General features: G+C 42.4%; 1 protein-coding gene across 1 annotated transcript; it reads left to right on the top strand.

The window, feature by feature from the left end:
• Nucleotides 1-792: 792 nt before the first annotated feature.
• Nucleotides 793-26627, top strand: LOC149322062 (bMERB domain-containing protein 1-like). Its single transcript, XM_089507084.1, has 6 exons — nucleotides 793-1108; nucleotides 5886-6006; nucleotides 18512-18585; nucleotides 20942-21056; nucleotides 21838-21911; nucleotides 24765-26627. Exons 1-6 carry the CDS (start codon nucleotides 1030-1032, stop codon nucleotides 24881-24883), a joined length of 582 nt encoding a protein of 193 aa, XP_089363210.1. The 5' UTR covers nucleotides 793-1029; the 3' UTR covers nucleotides 24884-26627.
• Nucleotides 26628-26835: the final 208 nt, after the last annotated feature.

Below are 26835 nucleotides of genomic sequence, written 5' to 3'. Positions count from 1 at the left end.
ACACACACACTCACACACATACACCAGATTGGAGTTCAGCTTCTGTTGCTCCTGGACTGCATGGTTGGTGATCAGGGATAGAATCCAGAGGGTCATCAGTTTCCCACCTTGGCACTGGAATAGTATCTTACATGGAAGAAGAACAGAAAGGAAATAAGATTAGAAACGTTTGTCTATGGCAATTAATGGCGGCCTTTGGATAATGGCAGTTTAGCAAAGGGGGAAAAAGGATAGTTGGAGTGTGAGGAACCGTCCCGCAAAAATGCAGAGGGCTGTGTGTTGTCTAATTTGGGGAGGTGAGTCCAGAGGAAGAGTGTTAAGTTGCCTTTTCTTCATTTCTTTTGACTGAAAAAGTTCAGCGAGAGGGTGCGGAAATGTAAATGAGTTTAGTACACATGTGCTTCACTCCACAATATTTTGTGGCTTCTCATGATGCCAGCTAACCTACAGCTTGGATGGAAGAGTCAGTTTGAAAAGTACAGATCAGCTGAGTATACTCACAAAGAGCTGCTTAAGGGAATTTGGCTGTTTTCATAGAGAGAAAGAGGGAGGGAGAGGGAGACCATTTAAATATTCAGCATGGGTGGCTGAGTAAGCAACAGCCAAAGCCTGTGAGACCCAAGAAAATAGCAGAATATGCTTTGGCTCTTCATTTTTCTTTTAAAGGTCTTGACTACAAGGGAAGTGCTTAATCCTGATTTCCACCAGAGGGAGCCCGTGAGTGCAGTAATGGACCACCATCTACTCTGCTCCTGCATCCTCTGATTTCTATTCCATCTCCAGGCAGCTGTGCAAAAGCATCTCAGTGTGGAAACTAGTAGGCAGCAGCTGCCAGGCTTGATTTGTGCCTGTCCTGTGCTGCTCTGATTCCCTTTTCTCCATGTAACCATTTCTCTTTCAAAGGATGGTTTCTGGCCTTTGGTAGTCTGTGCTTTATAGACACGCTTCTCCCTTGGAAATTCTGAGAGAAAAGAGGAGAAAAAGGGGATTGGGAAAAAAGAAAAAGAAAAAACAAAGGAAGGGGAGAGGATGGAGAAGGAGAGCAAGGCATCCACCCAGTATGGATCCCTGGAGTCAACTAAGTGGCAAGCAGCAGAAACAGGCAAAGGTGAGATGATCTTTTACTCTGGGGAACAGCCCCTCCTGTTATTTTCTCCTCATACCCTGCCTGCAGTGGGGTTCACCCTCCCTGCAGATTTGTATAATACGTACATATGTGTCAGGTGTATGGATTGAGTATGTGCCTGTGCATGTTATGTGCATAAGATGTCGCTGAGTTCCCTCTGCCGTCAAAGTTTTTAGCGCAAAGCTGCTGCTACTACTGATGGGATTCCTCCTGTCCTTCTGCTCACCCAGTTCCTGGTGTCCTCAGGCTGAGAAAGGCACTTTGGTCCACTGCCTGATTTACTGGTGGAAGAAACTGAGCACATTTGTATTTAGCTGTGATAGGCAGAAGGGAGATGGAGAAAAAAAAGGCTCTCAGGCACATGAAGTTGGAATGCTGGCTCTGGGCCAAATGCTTGGATTCCTGTTCATTCACAAAAAGAGAGAGATAGAGAGAGAGAAGAGGGGAAGCATCTGGCACATATTCTTGCAGGATAGAGTTATGACCGCAAGGCACACTAAACTGGTAAAGCACCAGTGCCTTGGCAGATTCCTTGGCATGTGTCTGCAGAGAGCCATCTGATGAGAAATGGCATAGATTGTTGACTGGAGAGGAAATGTATTATTTGGGGCTCCCCTGAAAGGCAGCAGCATCCCTATGAATGAACCTGCAATAGTTTGAAGTTCCTTTGTGCGTCCCTAATGGAATCTATTTATTTCCTGGCTTGGGGCTTTCTCTGTTGTGAGGATGCCAGGCAATGAGGGTGATCTATTTCTTCTCTGCTCTGCTAAGTGCCATTGTTGCTGCCAGGTCCCTGTATTTGTGAATGGGCACAGTCAGGCAATTAGGAAGATGGACTCTGACAACAGGCAGCAGAGGGCCAATGAAAACACTTCCCACAGCTGAGTGGCAGTCAGGACCTGGTGGAGAAGGCACCTTTCCTTTCCTCCTGCCTCAGAGTGGGGTACTCTGCCTGAAAAACACGCCAGCATCTTTCTCAAACCTTCTATGAACTAGTGGACAGAAGAGAAGGACCAGGGGGTCGTGTGTATTCCCCTCCTCACCCACTTCTGACCCACCACCCATCCTCTATCTTACTATTTTTGTAATGATCATACACAGAAGCTGGCAAGCAGCAGGGAAACGGCACCCGTAATGCCACCCAAAGTGCCTGTTCTAACTAATAGCCTGGCAAGAAAGGCTAGTTTGCTGGAAAGGATGGTCTAGGTCAGAGCAACTGATGGATTCCATGTCAGTGGGATAGTGAATCTACTCCAGGTTTGTACAGTGAGCTTTAAAAGAGATATCCAGGATGATGAATCCATCCCAAAATAGGTGTGGCACGCCCTTATAGTTCAGACCAAAGCCTGGAACAGATTCACTGCCTCACTGACATGGGAGCCAGCATTTTCCCCAGGACACTTTGTGTTACTCCCACTGTGGCTGCCATGGTGCTACTCCCAGCTTGGCTAGTCTGCTGAATAAACTGAGTGTACTATAAGTGGTATGTTCTGTGATTCCAGAAGAGTTCTTGGGCACACTCAAGTCATACAGGAATGCTCTCTCTAGTGGGCAGGGTGAGGAAACAACCTCCAGTGGTCATGGTGGGAAAAGCAGCAACCTTGTGGTTCTTTCTTCTGAACCTTTTTTCATCTGTTGGAGGACAGAGCTGGGTATCTATCACTCAATCTGTTCTGCACAGACTCTTAAATTAACTGGTCATCCCCAGGAGTGAGGGAAGACTCTATCTCACCATCTTCTGTACAGGTGACAGGGAAAGGAGCACCATCATCTCTGACCCCTCAGGCAACAAAATGTATGGGGTAAGCTAAGCTCTCTGCCTGCACTCAGCCATGCTTAAGACCAACCAAGCAATCAACAAACAAAACCCTTGAGCTAACCACATACCAAAGGTTGGCAGCTCTTGACATTGGGGATGGTGTGGGGCAAAGACACCAGGGTTTTATCACTCTTTTCAGCCTAGCAGGTGGAGTGAATAACAGTTCTTAATCAGAAGAGCACTGAATTTGTGAACCCTCTTTAGTGGAAAGTCTTCCTTCTTTGCTTTTGGAAAGGACTAAAGTTGCACTTGAGAGCCAGCATGGTGTAATACAGTGGTTTCCAAAATTTGGTCCTCCGAGTGTTTTGGACTTCAACTCCCAGAAGCCCCAGACATTTTGGCCAACAGTCTGAAATTCTGGGAGCTGAATGCAAAACACCTGGAAGAACAAAGTTTGGGAACTACTAGTGTAGTAGTTTGAGTGCTGGACTAGAACTCTGAGAGATCAAGGTTCAGATCCCTACACAGACATGGAAACTCAGTGGATGACCTGAGACAAGTCACACTCTCACTCAGCCTGAAAGGAAGCTAACAGTAAATGCCTTCAAAATAAATCTTACCCAGAAAAAACAGTCATAGGGTTGTTATAAGTCAAGAATGAATATGAACTCACATAGTAACAAATGGCTGTGCACTGGACATTCTTGGGAAATATGTTTCTGCAAGGGCTGTTTTAGGCTTGTGTTGAGGCCCTCTGGGGGATGACTATTTAATTGTCTCTCTGTTTCACTAGGAGCTGCTGCAGCCCTTGTCATTTCATAGGACACAGCCAAGAAGATTGGGACTAAAATATGTTCTTTAGTTTTAGCATTAGGAGCTATCTTATGCTGAGTCAGAGCATCAGTCCATCTAACTCAAGGGTGGGAATTGTGTAGATCTCTACATGTTGGTGAACTACAACTCCCAGTTTAAATATTCTGGCTAGGATGTTGCTGGTGGGAGTGTGTCACTCTAATCTGGGCTAATATTGTCTACAGTGACTGTAGCAGCTATCTTTAATTCAGCCTTACATAGAGATGCTATCAATTAACCTGGCACTTTCTGCATGCCAAGCCTACCTCCTGCTTACTGAGCTACAGCCCTTAGCTAGTATCCAGCAGTCTCCCAATCAGACTACTTCAGCTTTGGCTGTGATGGGCTGAGCAACTTCTTTTTTCCATGCTATACCAAGCAGAGGTTTTCAGCTTTCCTCCTTTCTTCGTTAGTGGCAATTTCTTCCCAGGCAATGATCACAGTATCATTTAACTCAGAAGTTTGCTCCTTCCTCTGGTCTGACTCATTGGCACAGACCTGCTTGGGAGGTCATTTTGTTTCAGTAATGAAGTATTGATTTTGTCACTCGGCTCTCTTAGTACATGCTGTAAAAGGAGAATGAGGGAAGGCAGTGGATGCATAGTTGGTCTTGGTAATGTATACAGATTATGCTGTTGCAAGCATGTCCCTTTGTCCACTCAAATTATATTTGACAGGGCTGATGCAGTTAGTGTGGAGCACTGATAGTCAAACCAGATAGTAAACCAAATATGTAGCACTACAACTAACATGGGTTTCTTTGCATAATGGGATTTCCCCAGCCAATACATGTCTTGGCAATGAGACTTGCAGACTGAGCCCATGTTTACTTCCTGGTGACCAATGAAAAGTGAGAGCATGCTAAATTCATATACTGCCAGCAGATAATGATCACCAATTAGCAAACATTAATCCTGTTTTGCATTAGCCTCCCAGCCTGAGGCCAGCCATTAACACAGAACAATACACATGCAAATCACTCCTGCATTCCCAGGCTCACACAGTATATATACACCCAATTTTTCCAGGCAAAGCATTCTCTGAAGATGCCAACCAGAGATGCTGGCGAAACGTCAGGAAGAAACTCTGCTAGAACATTATTATTATTATTATTATTAACCTTTATTTATGAAGCGCTGTAAATTTACACATACAATCTTTTTAATTAGACGGTTCCCTGCCCTCGGGCTTACAATCTAAAAAGACATGACACAAAAGGAGAAGGGAGTGGTGGAGGAAAAGGGTAAGAGATCCAGCAGTTCCTCTCTACCTCCAAGGCCTGGACCAAGGCAGATGGACTGGAGGGAGGGCTTGGCTTCATAATGGATGGTTAATCTTCTTCCAGGGAAAATACATACATGGCCACATAGCCTGAAAAACCCACAAAAAACTTTGTTTTGTTTTGTTTGAAGGGGTGCAAGTCTCCTCAGGAAAAAAACCCCAGCCTCTGACAGATGGCCACCCCTGTTTTAAAATGAGGATCTATTTATTTGGTCCTATGATGCAACAGAAATGCCACCGTGCTGTTTTCTCACCACCTTCGAGGGAGGAAAGACATACACAGATATTTTGGTTTCTAATAATTTTGGTTTTGCTTCAGAGGTTTTCCCAAGGGACGATAATAGCAAGTACAGTCTTGATTTGAGAGTTCAGACTCTGAAATTACTAGCAGTCTCTTGAAGAATGTGTCAAATGATGAAGGGAAAGGCACTTCATGAGAGGAGTGAAATAGAGAAGCGTGCCCTTGGGGCCTGACTGTGGAAGGAATATATCTCTCCAAGGGGAGTGTGGAAAGTGAGGCTGAAGAATTGCTGATACAGAATTTTCAGGTTGCAAGGAAAGCATGCTTCAAATTCTCCCACTTCTTAAGCACCGTTCTTTATGATAACAAAAGCTACTGCTACTTCTCCTCTCTTCTTCTGCTTTACCATTTGAGCTCCCTGTCTTAGGACCTCCCATACAATCCATCTGGCAGCTGTCAAAATCTTTCAGGCACACCAGGGTAACATTTGAACCATTGTCACTTTGAGTGAATATATTTCTGACTGCCTCTCTGATCCATTCACTTGGAAGCACTGGTTTTTTCCCCCTGCTTCATATTTCCTGTCCCTTCTTGTAATGTAGTTCCTTTTTCTGTTTTGCATTCAGAAGATGAAATTGTCTCCATGGCTGACTCCACTACCACTGTTGACGACATCGAAGGGGAGCTTTTCAAAATTGAGAGGATCCGTGAAGTCCTGGTGCGGAGGGAATCAGAGCTGAGATACATGTGAGTAGGGAAAAGGGAAACCAGGGTGCACATGAGATCACTAAGATGCAAAATCTTGGGGGAAAGTTAGACGCGTTACAGACCGCCCTTTTTGGGTGGCCTGTATCTGGCCCTTTCCCCGCTGGATCGGGGCCTCAGCTGCCACAGCGGCAGCCTCTGAGGCCCCGATCCGTCCCTTTCCAGGCCGCGGGGAAGCGGCAAAAGGCCGCTTGGCCCCTTTCTGCTTTGTGTTGCTGGCGCAGCCATCTGAAGGCTGCGCCAGCGATGCAAAGATGGAAGGACCTCCGAAATGGAGCTCCTTCCGGCTACGCGGAAAGGGTGCCCCAGGCGCCCTTGTGCCGTGCCGGGATGTCACTTCCGCCCCCCCCCCCCCCCCGGTTTGGAGGCAGCACGGTAGTGATGTCCCCATGGCAGTGCCCATGTAGAATGGGCATTGCCATTTTGTATGTCCCCAGGACATACTAGGGTTAAAGTGTCTGGAATGGACGCCCTTTCCTAACCCCAGTACGTCCTGGGGACATACTGTACGCCCGTCTGTAACAGGCCTTAGTTTCCTATATTCATGCCCCTCAGTTTCTAAGGTAGAAAGGGGCAAGTAATGTGAGGAGCAATTCTAAGTGTTGTTTCCTCCTTTTCTTCCTCCAGATCTGTTCAGCTTCCTCTAGGACCTCTTCCTTCCCTTGTTACTTCTGAACTTCCCATTTTTTGTTCATCACTTTAATCCTCTCTGAGTCTGTTTAAAACAGTGGTTCCCAAACTTTGGTCCTCTGGATGTTTTGGACCACAGCTCCCAGAATTCCTGATAGTTGGCCAAGCTGGTTGTGACTTCTGTGAATGGAAGTACAAAACATCTGGAGGATCAAAATTTGGAGGCCAGTGGTTTAAAAGGACTGTAGGCTCGATTGTGTGGGAAGGCACCTCAGAGAATCAGGAAAGCTCTTTCTCTTCCCTTGCTTGCTTGCTCTTTCCGCCTCTTGGTGGGGCTTCCACATTTCCCAGGGAGCACATGCCAACTTCAGAAAACATCCCACACTTCATACCCACATGCCAAGTGGCCATGCTGGCCTTAGCTTGGCAATTTGTGTATCATGGATCATGCCTTAGAGGCTTCTGAAATCTGCAGAAGATGCTTAGCAGATGAGACAATGTGCAGTGGGCTCCTCAGAAGAAGAACTGCTGGAGAGGAATTGTTCTTTGGGATTTGTTCTGAGCCTTATCCAGTCAATGAAATTCTGTAAATAAGGAAAATATGGAGTGGGTGTCTTGTCCTGCCTGCCACCTCCAAACCTTTTCACAGAGCTTCATGGAACAGGGCTGTGTAAATGTTGCAAGCACTGAGGGGCTGTACATGGAACTCAATATCTCATATTTTGGGGAGAGAGAATTGTGTCAGTGATAGTTGTGGCTTTCATGTTAGTGGGAGGAGGAGTAGATAGCTCTAAATTTAATCTGAACTTTAAAGGAGCTAGCAGAGGTGCTGAAACCTAACCCCAAATACCTTCAGCACCTCTTTTGAAGTTCATACTAACAATCCAGAGCAGATCCATTGCTCCACTGGTCATTAGCCACCATTTAGTTGTGTTACTCTGTGGCACCAAAACCAACCAAGAATCTTGCAACACTTTTGAGACTAACAACTTTCACTTAAGCCTCTGTTGAAAGCAGCCCACTTATGCCAAATGCATGCTCATGGAAAGTAGAAATTGATCAGCTATTCTATGAACATGAAATTTCACAGTTACTCTGAATGAAGATACTCGATGAACATGGAGTTATTTCTTTCTTTGTCTTAGTTTTTTAATCTTTTTCATTCCTTGTCATGGTGAACAAAAATTTCTCATTAGAGCCAAAGCAGAGGGCAAAGAGGAAATTTTATTACCTTCTCCCAGGCACTCTTTGGGCAATCTTTCCTCTAAAAGTGTATGTGTAGAGAGGGACATTTGATGGTGGCTGGAAGGGCCAAAGGTGGTAGTCGGCATGAAAGGGACTGCATCACCCATTCCCTACACACACACACACACAGGCTGGGAGATTCTGATGGTGCAGTTTTCAATTACTTTTTCTAACTCTCTAGTGCTGTGAATATTTTGTGAACTCTCTAGTGAACATTTTGAGATGGGAAGCTCAGAAAATATGTGAAGTGATTGAAATGTGACCCATCAAACATTTTGTATAATATCATTTATTTTCAAACCCTTTTCCTAATCATGTTTAACAACACACTTGCATTTTCCATTATATGAAAGAGTGTCTTCTTTTGCTTGTCCCAGATCTTAGGTTTGACTGTGACAGCACAGCAATTTAGAACTCTAAGATGACTATAAAATTAGCTTTCTATATTAATGCTATCAGAGGATGTATCATGACACCAGAGATGGAAATTTGCATGGCTTGCATTTTAATATGGACTAAGCTAATTTACAATTCCCAAACTAATACGTGAATCAAAACACAGTTATTCTTTGCTGTTTGCTTTTTTCTGAATTTTGTGACACACTTTACTAATTTCCAAAAAATGCATACGTTACTTAAAATTGCATTCAGAATGTTCACAATAGTAAAAATGACTTGCATAAATGTGTCTGTTAGAGGGATGTTGTGTACAAGAATGTGGTTTTTTTAAAGTGTGTGTGTGTGTGTGTGCACATGAAAAAATATTTATGGGGTTAAAAATAAACTTTCAAACGTATATAGATATGGGGCATAATTGAACTTGTGTTAAAAGCAAATGTGAATGTGGCAGAAAGTGGCATCATCATCATCATCATCATCATCATCATTTATGAATATGGTAGAGCGTCATCCATTTATGTGGTGCTTTACAAGTAAAACAACAACAAAAACAGCCACCCCTGCCAAAGGTATATAATCTAAAATATTCCAAAATAAAACTACACAATACCATTATAGAACAGATTGTTGAGATATAATAAAAAACCAATATAATATAAATAAAGCAAAGTGACATGTATATCATTAAAATATACAAGACAATAAAACAATATTAAATTAAAACCCCCAAAGCTTTGGAAAACAAGTACATCTTGGTATCACCAGGGTAAAAGGTGGTGCTGAGATTTTATATATCCATCAACATTTACTTCAAGGCAACCTACCCTTAATAACATGATGCCTAAAATCATAGAGAGGGGCAAATAAAAACATAACAGCATAAGTAGACAGTCCACCCACCCAAGGCTATATGACCACTATAGTATTTCATTATGTTGCTTACTTAAAGCATTGGTTATCCCACATTGTTGTACTTTAAGGACCTCCAGGGTTCAGTTTAATGAAATGTTGCTTGAGATCCTCGATTAGGAGACATATTGTTCTGCAGAGGTGGAACTATGACATGTCTCCTTCTTACACCCACTCTGCACAAATCCACCTTTTAAACTGCTACAGCTTTCCTTTCCAATGGCCATTTACTCATCAGTGGAGACAGGTGGTGGCAAAGAAGCATCCAGGTATGTTCTTATTGCTTACAGTGACCAGATGTCATAACTGGGAAAGAGGACAAGACACCGCAAAATGTAGGTCATTTGAGAAAAAACGTAGAGCATTAGGAAATAAAAGCTAAAAACACTAATATAAATATAAATTCATTTCATATGTTTTATTTATTGAGCATAGGGAGTCCTGAAGATGTCTCATCTACAGAGTCGCCATGGGTCGAGATTGACTCGAGGGTGGATAACAACAAACAAAAATATTACATATGTTGCATTTTATTGTGTACCCAACCATATATTTCTCATGAACTTGTCTTCATTAAAATACCTTGTTGGCCTGCAATATACTTACAGAACTCTGAGCAAGACAAATGCTTAAAATTGTACCTTACTAGCAACAAACCCTTCACTGAATGTATTTGTTCTCTCATCCCTCCTGCTTCTTCCTCAACCCAGATCATATACTTTGGCCCCTCCTTCCCCTTGGTGCTGCTGATCAACTTCAACAACCCAGATCCTCCATTCCTTTCCACACCTCAGTAAGAAAATAAACAAACAAAAAACCCACATGGTCAGCAACAGTCTTCTCCACAGCCTTTTGCAGCAGCTGGGGCAGTAACAAATCTGTTTAGCTAGAGGATGACACAAAGACAAGTTTTATGGCTCAAAGTAGAGGACATTTTGCAATTGCTACTGGACCCCTGGACATAAGGCTGAAATGTAGGAAGCCCCTTTCCTGGATCCATGTTTTTCTTAAACTGTTCTCTTCAAAGCTTCCTATTTGTTCACTAAGGCCTGTTACAGACTGCCAAAATAAAGCTGCTTCGGGTCTCTTTGGAGGTATGCTATTTAAATGATGCATGGGTCCTAAGAGTCTGGAGGTCGCACCAAAGCCACACTCCATTCCTAAGCACTGGAGTGCAGCTTTGGTGCAGCTTCCAGATTCTTCGGATGCATGCATCATTTAAACAGCATACCTCCAAAGAGACCCTAAGCAGCTTTATTTTGGCAGTCTGTAACAAGCCATTGATATTTCTATTACTACTTTCCAGTTATTCAAACCAGTTTACAATAAAATGGATGGATGGACAGACAGAAAAAAAAGGTGAAAATCGAATAGCCACAGAAGAACACTATCAAAAGTGGACCTTTAAAACCATCATTAAAAAATGAATTAATTGTAAATACAAGTGCAAAGAGACAAAAGCACACATAACCAGAGCACTGTAATATGCTATTAAAAATACAGTCAGCCCTCCAAATTGCAGGTTTGACTTTTGCGAATTTGATTAATATGTTCTCTCTAGGTATCTTGAGGTCCTCCAGTACAACTCTGTAGTCAGCTTCCACCAGAGGTTATGCTGGAGGACCTAGAGATTCCTAGTGAGAACACTTATCTACGCAGTTGTAGATCCTCTACAATTCTGTTCTCATCCTCCAGTATATGCTGACTAAAGAATTGCACCAGAGGACCTAGAGATTCCTAGAGAAGTGTTCTCTCAGGTTTAAAGATGTGTTGTTGTTTTTTAATTTGTGGCTGTTACAGTTTCACAGGGGTCCTGTGCCCCTAATTCCAGTAAACGTGGAAGGCCTACTGTACACATGTATAACAGAGGACCTTATCATGTGTGTGTGGGGAGTAGGGGGTTTGCAGCTCAGATCTGCAGTCACTCCTGTTCTAGCAATGCAAAGCGTGATTTTTTTTCACACCAGATCCAGAGTCACTCCTGTCTAGCAATGCACCTGGTTGCCTTTCTGTTGCCCTTCCAAATTGAGGGGGAAGCGAAGTCAGTTCGGTTCCAAGCAAGTCACATGATGCGGACTCAAGCAAAGAGGAGTGAGTGCACATTGTATTACCACACCAGAGCATACTTTGAGGGTTCAATGATTCGAATCGGCACCCTTGCACATGCTCAGTGGGGCTCTGGACACTGCCCTCCTTCCCTACCCCCTCCTTAGCTGACATCCTTCATCGAGGTCTAGGAGAAGGCAGGGGATGATGGGATCAGTGGCAGGCTGAAGGAGGGGAGCAGATTGGGGTCTAGGAGGACGCAGGGGACACAGGGGATGATGGGATCGGCTGGTTGGCAGAGAGAAGGAGATGACATGAAGCAGGAGGAGGGGAATGACAGAGCAGGATGCAGGGGGCCAAGGGGGGTGACATCGGAGTGGTTTTCCACACCAGACCAATTCGCAGTGCAATCGAAGTGAGCCTAGAAGTGAATTCTGTAAAGTCACTTTTTCCCCTGTTTTACCAAAATGAGAAGTCACTTTGGAATCACTACGGAAGCACCTTGCAAGGAGCTCCCATAGAAAGGAATGGCGTCTGATAACACATTCACGTTACAACGTGAATGCGCATCATTGGAAGTGCAGTCACGTCGGAACTGAGCTGGAAAATCTCCAAAACGCTCCGTGTGATATACTCCAGAAATAACCATTAAACTTCTTGTAAAGTTCCAATATTTTTATGATACAACCAACAAAAAAAAAAAAGTTAGCAGTATCTCTTCTACCCTTTACTGGAAGGATGATGGATGATGCTCTGAATCATGCACTGGCATCAGAGCTGCTTCTGTTTGCCCTTGCAAACAAATGAGCTCCAGAGACAATCCTTGAGGAATCAGGAAGCTCAAGCATGCAAGCTGAAAGTCAACAGTGAGAAACTGGATTGAGAAACATGTTGGCAATCATTCCAACTGGCCCGGTGCAGAACAGGCTGAACATGATTGTACCTTCCCGAACTTACCAGTAGGTCTGTACCAGAAGAACCTTCTGAATCATCTCTGTGGAAACTATCATGGCTGCCAATATGTTGTTTATTATTCTGTGTTGATCTTACCTTCAATGCAATGTTTGGGAAGGGGAAGGGGAAGCTCTGTGTAGTATGGATTGCAGTTATCAGACACATAAGCTACAGAAGCATGAAGCATAGGAACAAGGTCTGGTCCTTCTAGGCCTGGAAAGTGAATTCTGTACCACAGAGAGACCAGATCCAGCTCACAGATCCGCAGGGTTCTTCATCCCTCCCTAAGCCCTGCTAAGAGAAGCATGGAAAGGAGTCCCTATATACCCAGTCCCTGATCAAAGGCAATGGGAATACTCTTGCCCATTGTCTGCTGGCACTTCCAGGAGCCAACTGATCACTAGCTGGGATTTGGCTACCTTCCAGAAGTTTCTACAAGGAAAGTCTCCTTCCTTCATTGATGTAACCATGTTAGTCTGTAGAATCAGTACATAGAGAGATCTTGTAGCACCTTTGAGACTAATTGAAAGAAATTGGCAGCATGAGCTTCCTCAGTAGACTGAAGTCTAGGAAAGCTCATGCTGCCAATATCTTTCTTTCATAGTTTTTTGTGGGTTTTTCGGGCTATGTGGCCATGTTCTGGCAGAGTTTCTTTCTGACGTTTCACCAGCATCTGTGGCTGCCAATGTCTTTCTTTCAGTTAGTCTCAAAGGTGCTACAAGATATCTTTATGTACTCCTTCCTTCATTGTATGAAGAGATGTGAAGCCAACCACACCCAGCCTACTTGGGTTTGTTTTTTTTGTCCTCACCCCCCTACTACACAGAGAAGGTGCAAGAGGAGTAAAACTGGGTTCCCAGCTGAAGCACCTGGTACAGCAGCTTCTGGTAGAGCATCTACTTTCATTCAGTAGTAGTTTCCCCATGCTTGGTTCCCCCAAAGTGGGGAGGCCTCCAAATGATTTAAGTGGGTGAAAGACAAATCTGGCAGTAATGCCAAGTTCTCTCTCAAAAATCATTTTTAGGGCCTGGGACCAGGCTATAGTTTTCACTGGATCTGCAAGGGTTACAGCAAACCCACTGATCACAGTTATGGCATCTCTCATCTGTGCAAGCCTGTGAGCTGCTGTTTCCCTCCTCCAGCTTCATTAGGGACTTTGCCAAAGCAGCCACCAGATATATTTTGTCCTTGTTACAGTTCAGGCTTGTTAATTGCCTCTTTCTTCCAAGTTTTCCTGACATCTAATGAATTCTCCCACACAGCCACCTACAGAGGTGACACTTGATAGTGACCCCCCATGCTTTCAATTCTCTCTCCTGACACAGGCATCTCCTTCAAAGCTGCTTTGCCTTGTCCTCCCACCAGAGGAAAAATCTGAAGAAATAGATCATTGCCTCCTTCAGTGTTGATTTTCCTAAGGCTGAAGGCTCCTTTTAGTTATATCTTTTGTAAACAGCCTCAACCTCTTAGAATAGCATAACACGGCTGCAGTGTTGCCTGCCTATGTTTGCTCCATGGGTTGGCACACTCAGAAGCCAAAGCAAGACAGGCAGCCAATATCAGAATTATGATCTGAAACTCTTTGGGGCAAACTTATATTTTATGTGGGAAAGAGTGATTTAATGGAAATGCTCCAAGGCTGAGCAGCTAAGGATGGCTGCTCTGCTATATACATTCAGATTTTCTGCACCTTTCTCCCTTGAGAACTCTGGTCCATGAACTATGCCCCTGTTCAGAAAGAAGGATATAAAGAAGTATCATAAGCTTACACTGGACTCAGATTGTCAACCCAAAACAGGAGCTAAATTGCTGAGCCACATGACTTCTGCAGTAGTGGCTTACAAACTAGATGTCTGCCCTATTAAGCAATATTTGAAATAATCCAGCTCACCTCCTTGCTCAGGCATGTCCTCAGGCAACACTAAAAAACACCTTTATTCTGGAACACATTGCTTGCATGTGCTTGTTTATACAGGAGAAAGTCATTTTTAATTGTGTTGGCTGCAGGGAATGGAAGTTTTACTTTTAAATTTCACATCACTAAGGCACACATTTACTTTCAAATTACAGTGAGTAATACAAAAATCCAGCTGAGTGTAAAAATAGCTGCATGGCTCCCCCCACCCCCACCCCTTGTGAATAAAAATACTTGGAACGTTTACAAATCAAATGCCATGTCTACTTGTTCAGTCATGCTCCGAGAGCAGGGAGAGGACAGAACCTTAGACTGCTCAGGAATATTTTTAATGCCCCAAAAAGCCCAACATTTCTGCTAGAGTATCCTTTCAAAAGCAGGAGCTCTCACACCAGAAGGGAAATAGTGCTGCCTGGCTTCGTCTCTGCTCTCCTTCTACCAGCAGATAATTGTTACAAATTATTAATTAGACACACTTTTGGACTTTAATTGTTTGGTCTGGAAGCATCTTTTAATGGTGGGTTCTAAAGGCACCAGATTCTGTCTGAACTTGGAAGTTACAGAGTTTAGGGGAAAATGAAGCTAAAAAATCTGTAATTTTATTAGAACAATATGTTAAAAACTAAACCAGAACTGAAACCTGCTGTGAGGCTTGTTCTAGCCTATAAGCTGCACTCTGTAAGTTGATAAGCAGAACTGGGCTTGAAAACTGCAATTCCCAAAATAATACAGAACTATGACAATTCCTCTGCGTCTCACACCAAGTATAGAAACAAGTACACACAATATAAATATAGTTACAAAGTGCACAAACAGAGGCTTGGTTAAAAAGGGATATACAGTATGCCCAAAACAGATAAAATTGTCAAAAGTTTCAAAAAAAGACCAAACGCGTTTCGACAATTGTCTTCATCAGTGGTCCAAAGAATTAAGACACCTTGTAAGGTAGAGCATGTGGGAACCACCTGTCCTTTTGGTAAGTGAAAGGTCAACTGACAGCTGACAAGTATTGGTGGGACACCCCAGCCTCTGTAAAACAGCATCAGAGCTGACAAGTATTGGTGGGACACCCCAGCCTTGGGCACGGCTCTAGGTCTTAGTTGACCTTTCACTTACCAAAAGGACAGGTGGTTCCCACATGCTCTACCTTACAAGGTGTCTTAATTCTTTGGACCACTGATGAAGACAATTGTCGAAACGCGTTTGGTCTTTTTTTGAAACTTTTGACAATTTTATCTGTTTTGGGCATACTGTATATCCCTTTTTAACCAAGCCTCTGTTTGTGCACTTTGTAACTATATTTATATTGTGTGTACTTGTTTCTATACTTGGTGTGAGACGCAGAGGAATTGTCATAGTTCTGTATTATTTTGGGAATTGCAGTTTTCAAGCCCAGTTCTGCTTATCAACTTACAGAGTGCAGCTTATAGGCTAGAACAAGCCTCACAGCAGGTTTCAGTTCTGGTTTAGTTTTTAACATATTGTTCTAATAAAATTACAGATTTTTTAGCTTCATTTTCCCCTAAACTCTGTGTTTTCCCATTTGCTTCTTGGTTTAGGGCATCACCTCCCAGTTTTTCTTTGAACTTGGAAGTTAAGCATGGTCAACCCTGGTTAGTATTGCATGGGGGACCATCAGTGAATACAGTGGGCCCTGGGTATTTGTTGTGGTTTGGTTCCAGGATCGCACAACAAACAGACACACAATATCACTTCATTTTTGTTTTGTTTTAAATTGCTTTATTTCAGTTCTTTGTTTTAATATGTTTTTTTTAAAAAAAATCATACTCTATTTTAATTCATTTTGTAAGTCCCTTCTGCCTTGCACTGGGGAAAAGGTGGTATAGTTAGCCAATAAATAAATAAATGCTAGCAACAACCTTGTTGTTTTTAAGAGTCTTTTATATAGTGTAAACCAAAGATGTCATGGGAAGACTGATTTTACAAGGTAGCTAAGAAATCAATTAAATGAAATGAAAATCAGTAGAATAATTCTGCCTACCCATGTTGGAGATGATCATGAAAGGTTGTGGAACAGTGATATAAGAAATAAAATCCTTCAAATTCCCCCTGGATGGCAAATTGTTCCCTTGTATAGTCCTGTACACTCCCAGCATACAGTCATTAAATCTTGGCTGTGGCTTGCTGGTCATAGATCATGCCTAGCATCACTATGATCAACAAGCACTGACCAATATAGATAATTTTTGCCTTCCAAAGTTCTGAGTTGTACCTGGCAGTGATTATATTTCTTGCCATTAACTATCATCAACCTGGATTGGCCCTCTGAATTGCAAATAGCTTGCTTGAAGTTTGTGCAAACCAAATTTATGTTTGCTTGGAAATCCCAATGGCCTCACTTAGCTTTATCTTCATGAAGATAAATTAAGTTTCTTAATACATCTTAATCCTCTGCCCTGTGGTGCCCAATCCCCAATACTGTATGACAACAGAATACTTATATTAATAATTCTGAACAAAAACAGCAACCCAGAGTTATTAGCTCCCTTATGAGAAACACAGTGTCCAAGCATGCTTTCAAGAATCCTAAATGTACCAGATTGTTAAAGCCAAATTAACTGAGATTTGGAGGGAAAGGCAAAAGAATAAAAGGCTACTTTGCAGTTTGAGCCTGATAGAATAGAGCTAGCATGGTATAGTGGTTTGAGTGTTGGAATTGGAAGAAAAAGAAAGTGGCAAACCTCTTCAGAATAAAAGTTGCCAAGAAAACTCTATGACAAAGTTGCCATAAGATGGAGTTTACTTGGAGAAAGATAACAACAGAATATAATTTGATGCAAAATATTATTTTTCTTGGTTTTTAATCAGCAACAGCATCAGCAAATTTGGCTGTATTCTTAGGACGACCAGAAAATTATTGGGGTACTTATTTAGAAAAAAGTGCCATTTTTAAAACTGCATCTAGTGACTGAACTGTTCAAGGAGTCAGGTTAATTAAATTTAACTGGCTGCTCCTTGCTGGAATAGAGAGAGGCAGAGACATAGTTCACTGTTTCTGCCCTTTACTGTCATGTGCATTAAGGCCGATTAGGCTCAGAGACACTGACTTGCTTAAAAAACACCTATTAGTTTGAGGGCTATATAAGTATTAGTTTAGATCAACTACACCCAAAACAAGTGCTCTCTCTCTCTCTCTCTCTCTCTCTCTCTCTCTCTCTCTCTCTCAAACTTTCCCTTCCACATATCTTGACTTTTGATAATAGTCTACTAAATTGTGTGTAAAACTAAAAACTAAAGTATATGTAGAAAGTACAATATTAGACCAAGAGCTTGTTAGTTATCTTTTGGAACTATAACTCCTAGACTAGCATCCTATATCATGCAGGCAGAGGGTAATGCTCCACCCTGGAATTTCCACGTTATTTTATCTTCTGAAAGGTCCCTATGGCTAGCTAAAGGAAAATATCTGGGCTCATCCCAATGGTTGTGTTGTGGAGGACCATGAAGCATTACAGGGCGATGTAGTTGTGGGTTGTTATCCCCAAGAGTTGCAGCAGTGCAGGATCTCAATATTCGTTTTAAAAAATTATTATTAGTGTCTGACTTCCTGCTAGTGCCTATATTTTCCTAGTGACCAGAACATGGTGCCATGGCCATTTAGTGGGTGGGTGGGAGATAGGGAGTACTGAGATAAGAGACCTGATGTTGATCTCCCAGTTCTTTGACAATGTGCTCAGTGCTTCCCACAACTACATCAGCTTATAGAGTGAGGCTGGCATCCTGCTAGTGATTTATGATGACATTAAATCCAACTTATGCCATTGCAATTCACTTTTTTGGACATTGCATACATTGGAAATCTGAGTCTTCAATGACCCTGCCCACACAACCCTCTTCCCACTCAGTTACATCTGGGGTGTTGAAGCACTAGGAGGTGGGATCAGCATAATGCATCTAAGTACAGTCGTTTCCTTTAGTTGGAGAGACTGCAAGGATGTCATTTGGAGGAATGCCACAAGGCCCTCTGGAGGTCCTTGCATGGCTATCTAAAGGAAAATAGCTGGACCCACCCCTGATGGGTGTGTTGCGGGAGACTATGAAGCTTACAGGGTGGGTTTGGGTTGTTAGTATCAAGAGTTGCAGCTACAGAAGTATAACTGAAACACATGTATCTTTCAGTGCTGGATCTTAATATTCTTTTTTTAAAATATTATCAGTGTCTGGCTTCCTGTTAGTGCCTATATTTCCCTCATGCCTGCATATGTCCCTTTGTGGGCACTGCACAGATTAGTATTCCCTCCCTCTGCAGGACCCAAAGGCTCCTCCTTTAAACCATCACCTGAGATGAGGGCCCACTAGTTTGCCTGTGCTAAGGCTGGATCCACCCATGTGATCTTTTGAAGATTTCTTCTCCCCTTGTCTTCACAGGATGGATGATATCCAGCTTTGTAAGGAAATCAGCAGGTTGAAAAAGGAATTACAGAAACTGATTGCATTGCCAGGTAAGGCTCATACCTCCAACAACTCTCCCAGAGACCTGTGTGTTGTTGTTCTTCTGTGCCTCCAAGTCATTTCCAACTTATGCCAAATCCTAAGGGGAACCTATCATATGTTTTCTTGACGGGTTTTTTCCAGAGGGGGCTTGCCATCGCCATCCTCTGAGGCTGAGTGAGTGTGACTTGCCGAAGGTCACCCAATGAGTTTCTTGGCCAAGCCAGGATTTAAACCTTACTTTCCAAAGTCATAATCCAGTGCTCAAACCACCATGAGAGACCTGTATACTTTAGGATCTATTCCTCCCAAACATTCATGCCAGAACTTACAAAGAGCCAGATCTACCCATGAGGTTTGCCTTCTTTAGGATCATTTGACTACCTCTACTTCTCTCTACCCACCCCAAGAGGGGATGCAGAAAAGGAACATATATACAATTACCTCAAGACTTTACTAGCCTCAAACCTGGGAATGTTTACATTATTATATTAAACAACGTCTGAGAAAAATAGGAATTTGTGTAAAAGGTAGAATGGTTGATAAATGTATAAATCCCATTCTCCTACAAGTATGATGAAAGAAAAATTAATGGTTTCATGAATATATGTCCCGAGAATAAAATCATCTGTCAGTCCCAGGCAAAGGGCATTATCAGGAAGAGAGATATGAAGAGTAGAAAAATTCAGAGGCATTATCATGGAAGGAGGGTGGATGACTCACCGGCCATTATTGAAAGAGACAGTGACACATTGCTCTTACGAATCCTCAACTGTGCAGAGCACTACTACTGTATATGGTAAGTTGGATTGGCAATGTATAGACATGGTTAACAAGATGACACACTGGGGTCAGCATTTGGAATCACTCTTTTCTCAACCATATCCTTGTATTTTAATAGAATTTTATCTTTCTTTTCACCATGGTATCATTCAGTATTATCCACCTCAGTCTCATGATGGTACCCTATCAGATTGGTCTTCTGTGTCCAGACCCTAGATTCAAGAGAGATGACAGGGAGAAGAGGAATGTGATTAATTTAGGCCCATTTAACATAATATCAACTGTGCAGTCCACATTTCCAGAACTAATAAACCAGAATGTGATTTTCCCTCTGTTGTCACACTTCTCTGAATTTTACAATGTCACTTTCTGCTCAAAAATTGTGTGATAGCAATACACCCATGGGGAGAAATGGCTTGCAGAAAGCGTTTATGCCAGGGAAGGCTGCTTAGAAAAACAAATGCATAGTACTGTGTGCATAGAAAGGTGTATACATTTCCATGCAGAGGTTTTTGTGTGGTTTTTTTTAATAGAAAACTGTTACAGAAACCTGTGCCTGGAAAACACTGTAAAATGTTACAGTTGATGGACATTCATCCATCTGTAGCTTTAACTTTCAGGTCTTTAACAGCAGTGCTGAACCCACAGCCTACAGTCCTTTTGCTCTGATTTCTAACCCTCCTGCTCAAACAACTATTCACACTGTAGATGAGAAGGTACAACTATTTTTGGGAATACTTGTCCTTCAAAAAGAAATCATTAACTGCTGTTTACCACTGTGAAAATTTTTCATCGGAATTAGCTATTTATTAGGAATGCTTTATTTCATTCTTCAGTAACCTAGCTAACTTATGGAAAGGAGAAAAGTAATTAAAATTTAAATACAAAAACTGTGATAAATTAAATGCAAGAAAACAGCATCGCTGGCTTCCTGTTCAGCAGTTATGATATTGTAAGCTGGACCTTGGATATTGAGAGTGCAGAGATTCACATTTATGATCATGAATGACTCCAAAAAATTCTTTCCTTCACAGCCTGTCAGTGTACCAACTAAAGTGTTACTAAGGAGCTGGAGATCAGGGCACTAGAAAATATCCGCTGCACAAGGATGCCTTGGGTCAAGAAGTAGTGGCAAGACCCTAAAGTCTCTCTCCAGCTGCCTGTTCTCAAGGCACCTCACAAACCCCACAACCAGGAGCACATAGTGGTTGACATTTCCCAGTGCTTCCATTTACAGCACTTCCGAAATGCTTTGGCAGGGCACTGACACTTTCCAGAGGTAGTGTTGGGGGGATACTGATGGAGCTCTATCATCATGGTGGCGGTGGCGGTGGTGGTGGTGGTGCAAGATCTTGACCCTAAATCATAAAAACCCAAACATTATAAAACTGTATCAAGGTTAAAACTGTATTAAAAAGCTCAAACAACAAGGTTGAACCTTTTGCAGGAGAATGTTCCACAACTGAGATACAACTAAAGAGAAGACAGTGTCTCTGAGCTACCTCCACTCAGACAAAGGAGGCATTGACATATTTTTCACACAATGAATGTATTGCTGTGTATTTTTCTCTCCCCACATTACAGAGAATAAGAAATCAAAAGAAGACAAAAAGCAGGAGGAGGAATTAGTGCAGCAGATTCACAAACTTGTAGAGACCCGTGATTTCCTTGTGGATGATGTGGAGTTTGAAAGACTCAGGTACACATGGAAAACAAGATGGGTGCCTGTTTCCTGGCTCAAAGCTATTGTTTGAATTGTGTTCTTCCCCTAGGAAATTAGCCAAGGGACCAGAGATATGAATCCAGCTCTCCTTAGATCTCCAGCATGTCATTCATTCAAGTGGAGAGGATTACTGCTAGAACAATATGATTTTTTAAAAATACAGATGTGGGTCCCAAATCACACTGTTTTATTTGTATTCACAAGGCAATTTTAACTCTGCATACTTTAAAATTAGCTATCTCATATAGTAAAGAAGATAATTGAAGCTTTTCCAATGAAGGTTGACATCAGAAAGTGGGGTACTAGTAGAAATGGGTTCAGAAGAATGGTCAAGGTAAAACCCAATATGCAGTCATTTTAAGTTATTTTAAAGAAGAGTAAAAAAACCTGGAAGGGCTCCGAGGTTATGTTAAATTAAATGTGAGACTCCCAGAATCAAGGATGAACAAAACAGCTTGTTTCTTTGGAAAGATCTGGAGAGTTGTAATGAGGAAGCAGAGCTTGCAAAAGTTACTTTTTTTACTCCAAATCTCAGAATCTCCCTTATAGTATGCCCAGTGGCCAAGCTAGCCAGAGGATTGTGGGAACTGTAGTTCAACAAAGTAGCTTTTTCTGAATTCAACTGCATATCCCTTGAATCCAACTCTTCCCCCCAGCTCTGTGGACTGTAATCATATCTTCACCCACAAGCAAGGCATGTTCATGCTATGGTGCTGATCTCATGGATGGAGCAGTAATCAACCTCTTCCTTTCACAGAGAACAAGAAGAAGACAAAGAAATGGCTGAGTTTTTGAAGAACAAACTCTCCAAAACCTCCGTTCTGAAAACAGGTAGGTACAGTGGTCTCTTCCCTTATGCGGGGATCTGTTCTGGACACACACCCCTCTTTGCATAAGGGGAATTCCACGTATGCTTGAGCCCCATTAAAAATAGGCCATAGGCGTGCACACCATTTCCCTTTCCAGGGCGCACAGAGGCTTCTGCCAGCGTGGCTTTCAGCGTATGCTGAAAGCCACATATGATGCACTCACATATGACACAGGCGCACTGTACATAGTAACACTATTTTCACAGCCCTGTGGGGGCTTATGGATTTGCTAAGTGCAGCCACACATCCACAGTCAAACATACATATAGTCACAGGGAAGGAGAGAAGACTGAGAAACATTGAAATTTGTGCTCTGTAAAAATGAGGCAAAATTAGTTTGCATAATTTGTCTTGTTTTACATATTTGCATCTGAGGAAGTAGGCAAAAGTCTATGAAAGCTTGTTCTACCAACTTCTCTCTTTCAGTTAGTCTCAGATGTGCTACAAGGTCCCTTTGTATTTACATTTGTTCTCTCTGTTATTTGCTGTTTTGTAGTAGTGAGTGATTCAGGCAACCACTTGGTTATCAGGCTGCTATGAGGTTAGCCCATAAACTGGCAGCTTTCCAAACTGCACATTCAGCAACAAACCAGCAGATGATACTTTGCTGCCGACATAATGCAGAAGCGATACACATCTGTGTAGGTGTCTTTTGTTTGTTTGTTTTGGTTATGGCAGATAGAGAATTCAGTGCCTCCATCTGTTAACAACATTTTGAGCAACCAACCTGTTTTCTACATGGGCACCATTTGTCACAGTCATTCTTGTATCATGCATGCAAACTGTATATCAAAAGTAAAAAATAACAACAACAACATAAAACCAGAGATCTGAAAAGGGCCTCAAAGGTGTTCTAGTCCAAAATTCAGCCAGGGCAGGAGATCCTCTGCTACATAATCATCTCTGAACTCTCATGAGGAAGGATGGCATATAAACCAGCAGCAACCCCATCCAGCCTCTGCTAAAAACCTCTTATGAATGCAAGCTCACCACTTTCAGAGGCAGTCTGTTCCCCTTTGACCCTCAGAGGATTCTTCCTGAGAGAAAGTAGTAGCTTAAAAAGCCAGCATGATCCTAGGTTGCATCAGTAAGAGAGTAGTGTCTGTAGATCAAGGGAGGTAATAGTGCATCCTATTCTGCTTTGGTCAGACCTCACCTGGAATACTGTGTCCACTTCTGGGCACCACAGTTCAAGAGGAATATTGACAAGCTCAGGGGAGGGGTGGATGGGATGGCCCTTGTGGTCTCTTCCAACTCCATGATTCTATCATTCTTTTGAAATTGTAATTTGCCATTTCAGTTCAAGTCTTGTCCAACCTGCTGGATGGAGCATAAGTGGGAACGTTTTCTGGGCTGGGAGCAATCCAGAAGTGGGTGGGGCTAGAAATAAATCTAGTTGGGGTGTCTTCCCACTTACCGAGGGATAAAACCCAGTGCTATGGCTTTAAGGCCTACACAGAATGGCTCGATTCTATGTGTGTTTTCTGAGGAATGATCATTAGTGCAACAATCTCTTGGGCTGCAGGTTGCAGCTCACTTGCATAAAACATCTTCCCAGGCCACAAATCAGAGCTTCTGTCCCATGGAACAGTTTCTTTGGCTGCAAATCAGAACCTGTATTTAATTACCAAAACAAAAAAACTTCCTGCTCTGCAAACTAGGGCTCTTTCCCAAGCAAAGCCTTCCCAGTCTTTAAACAGCTTTTTATTTCAGATGCCTGCTCCAAATCAATAGTAGAGATGCATGCGAAAGATACTTCTTGGTCTATGCTTACTCCTTGTGCTATACACTTAGTTCCGTTTATAGAATGCCCCATATACAGTGGGCCCTCCATATTTGCAGGGGTTAGGGGCAAGGGGCCTCTGTGAAAGTGGAAAACCTTCAAATTAAAAAAACACTATTTGTTTTTACCTGAGAGAACACTTCTCTAGGAGTCGCTAGGTCCTGCAGCACAACTCTATGGTCAACATCTGCTTGAAGCAGACCACAGAATTGCGCTGGAGGACCCACAAATGCCTAGAGAAATGTTCTCTCTGGCAATCTCTAGGTCCTCCACTGTGACTTCTGGCAGGAGCTGACCTCAGAGTCATGCTGGAGGACCTAGAGTTTCCTAGAGAGATCATATTAAGCAATTCTGCGAATAATAAAATCTGCAAAAGTCAAAGCAGCAAACATGGAGGGCTGATTGTATATGAAGAGAGAGAGAGAGAATCAGTGAACATGGAGACCATCTTTGGTATTCCCATATTAAAACACAGGAGAAAGTACTGGAAGGGAAATAGCCAGCCAGCCAGCCAGCACACACACAGACATATACTTTTGTCCTGTTCATAGCATTTATTATTCATTCTGCAGCCTTCTCACAGCTACTTCACAGTTGGTATTTTTCAAATCTATACACAAGAGGTACTGCAATACACCAAAAAAGTCAACTGTAAGCTTTTCAATGTACACATTTTGTACAAGTACAAACCAGGCAGAAAGGGCTGACAGATTCTCTTTGTGAAATGGTGTTAGGATTTTCATTGGCAAATGGTGGTTTGCTGCTCTCACACAACACTAATCCCAAAATACATCTAGCTAAAGTAAACCTTTGAAAAGAATGGGACTGCTTAGTCACACAACTAACTGCAATCCTATTTATTTCAAATAGTTTATTCAGATTGTGAAATGACTCTCAGGGCACAAACATGTTGGTAATGATCCAGCTTCAAAGCTCTGTCTTTCAATGCACTTTGAACTGAAATTGTGTTTAAGCACATTTATGGTTCACAGTGAGGTCCTATAGCAGCTATAACCAGTTGTTTCTTCACAGCTCCTGCAAAAGAGAAGAAGGTGATGTCAAGAGGACAGCAAACATCTACACCGTATGTAACAAAGACAGGCCTCACCCTTTTGAAGGAGTGTTGTGGCTTTACCTGCTCTGTCATGTAGGCTGGCACTGTTGTCAGTATTCCCTCCTTTCAACACAAGACACATTCATGGGTAAGCCCTGCCCACCTTCTGGTTGACTGGATCCATTCAAATCATAGCAGATTCACAAGCCTACAGAGCAGAGACAAGGGACTCTCTTTGCAGAAGACATGGAAATTGGAAGCTCATGTGGAAACCATCTGGTGCCCCAGGAGATGAATACCCACCCTCTGTCTTTTAGAAGGAACCATATACAATCCAGGTGATAATGGGCTAAAAGAGAGAGAGAATATGGACAAAATTTTAAGATGGCTGTCTATCCCAACCCTTAATACTACAGAGAGGATGATGGGGACCTCTCATTCAGGATGCTGTTTGCAAATAGGCTACTGGAGACAATCAAGAAAGATTTAGTGGAATGGGAATAAAATATTACTGCCAGGGTTCTCTCTCTCCCTCCTTCCCCCTCTGCCCATACTGTAGAAGGATTTAAGTCTTTCTCTTTTATTACCAGGTGATCTGAAAGCAGGGAGAACCACTGCAGAACCACTCCCGCTCCCAAAGCCCAGTCATGGGGAATGCTGCTCCTCTTAATCTATTCCTTAGTTAGCAGGTGACAGACAGACTGCCCTGCTCCAGTGAAGTTACCTAGCAACTGTGGGGCTCTCTTGCTGTACTGTATCATCTCCACCAAGCCTGCTTCCACGTGCAAAATGTCAGCAATCTACTTAAGTGACAGCATTCTTCTTAGATTACCACCCAGCAGTGATCCTGTTCAGAGAGCTCACCCTTATTCTTGTTCTGTTTACTACAAAGATAGTAGTAAAAATCAAAGGCTGCTGATGGCTTTCCTACCTAGGTGGAAATAGATGAAAAGAATCTACATGCACATTGTCATGTGTGAATGCACACAATTGTGTTTCACTGTAACTATATGAGCATTATGCTAATATGGTACAATATACACCTGTATAATCTTTACATATGATGAGGTTCTCATATAAGCAGGGCTGGTCCAAGAAATTTTGCTGCCTGCAAATGCTATACCCCCCATCAAGAAAAGTGGGCCCTTGGTATCTGCTGGGATTTGGTTCCAAGACCCCCCTGTGGATAGCAAAATATGTGGACGTTCAAGTCCCATTATATATGATGGCATAGTAAAATGGTGTCCCTTATATGAAATGGTAAAATCAAGCTTTGTTTTTTGGAATTTATTTTTGTAAAAACATATTTTCAGTTGTATCCATGGATACGAAATCTTTGGATATGGAGGGCTGGTTCCAAATCAATTTATTGTGTCGAATGAGGGGAAAGAATGGCACAAGCACCTCTATCTATGTTCTTGGAAGTAAAAATACAACAATAGCATGTTAATAACAATTTACTGCCTTTTCACAATACTCCATTTCTGAAGTCTGAGGTGGCTACCTCATTCTGCCTTGTAAGTAGGGCTTGGCTCTCTACATACAATGGAAAGAGCATGCATTAATGAACATAGGCCTCCCAGAAATGATAAATTTCTTAATCTTAAACCACCTCTCATGGCATATTCTATATCCTCATTGAAAATTCCGTGGAAAGTTTCAACAGCATCTTCATATCCATTTTTCAGTTAATAGAAAAAGAAAAAAAGAAGGAAGCTATTCATGCCTTTAAAAAGTCCGCCTCCCATTGGTGCAATCTGCTTCTTACCAGTTGCTGCCTAGCAAACTGATATTCTTCCTCTACCGTAATTTATTACAGCCTTTCCTTCTGTGCTGCCTCATGCCACAGCCAAGTGGTTGGTCATGGACATCGTCACACTCTTCAAGTCTAAACTTTAATGTCAGGAAACAGGGCCTCACACAGAATCTTCTTCTCCATAATCCTTTCCCACACATCTCCAGGCAGTCACCAAGGTAGTCTGGAGAGCGTCAGCTTTCCTTCATTCATGCCTGTGCTTCTGCCAGCATCAGAAATACATGCCTGGAATT

This window comes from Sceloporus occidentalis, unplaced genomic scaffold (assembly GCF_023333645.1).
Source record: "Sceloporus occidentalis isolate IW3139 unplaced genomic scaffold, rSceOcc1.0.p SCAF_1, whole genome shotgun sequence".
Lineage (NCBI taxonomy): Eukaryota > Metazoa > Chordata > Lepidosauria > Squamata > Phrynosomatidae > Sceloporus > Sceloporus occidentalis.
The sequence above is the reverse complement of the archived record's forward strand: the minus strand, read 5'-3'. Positions and strand labels throughout refer to the sequence as shown.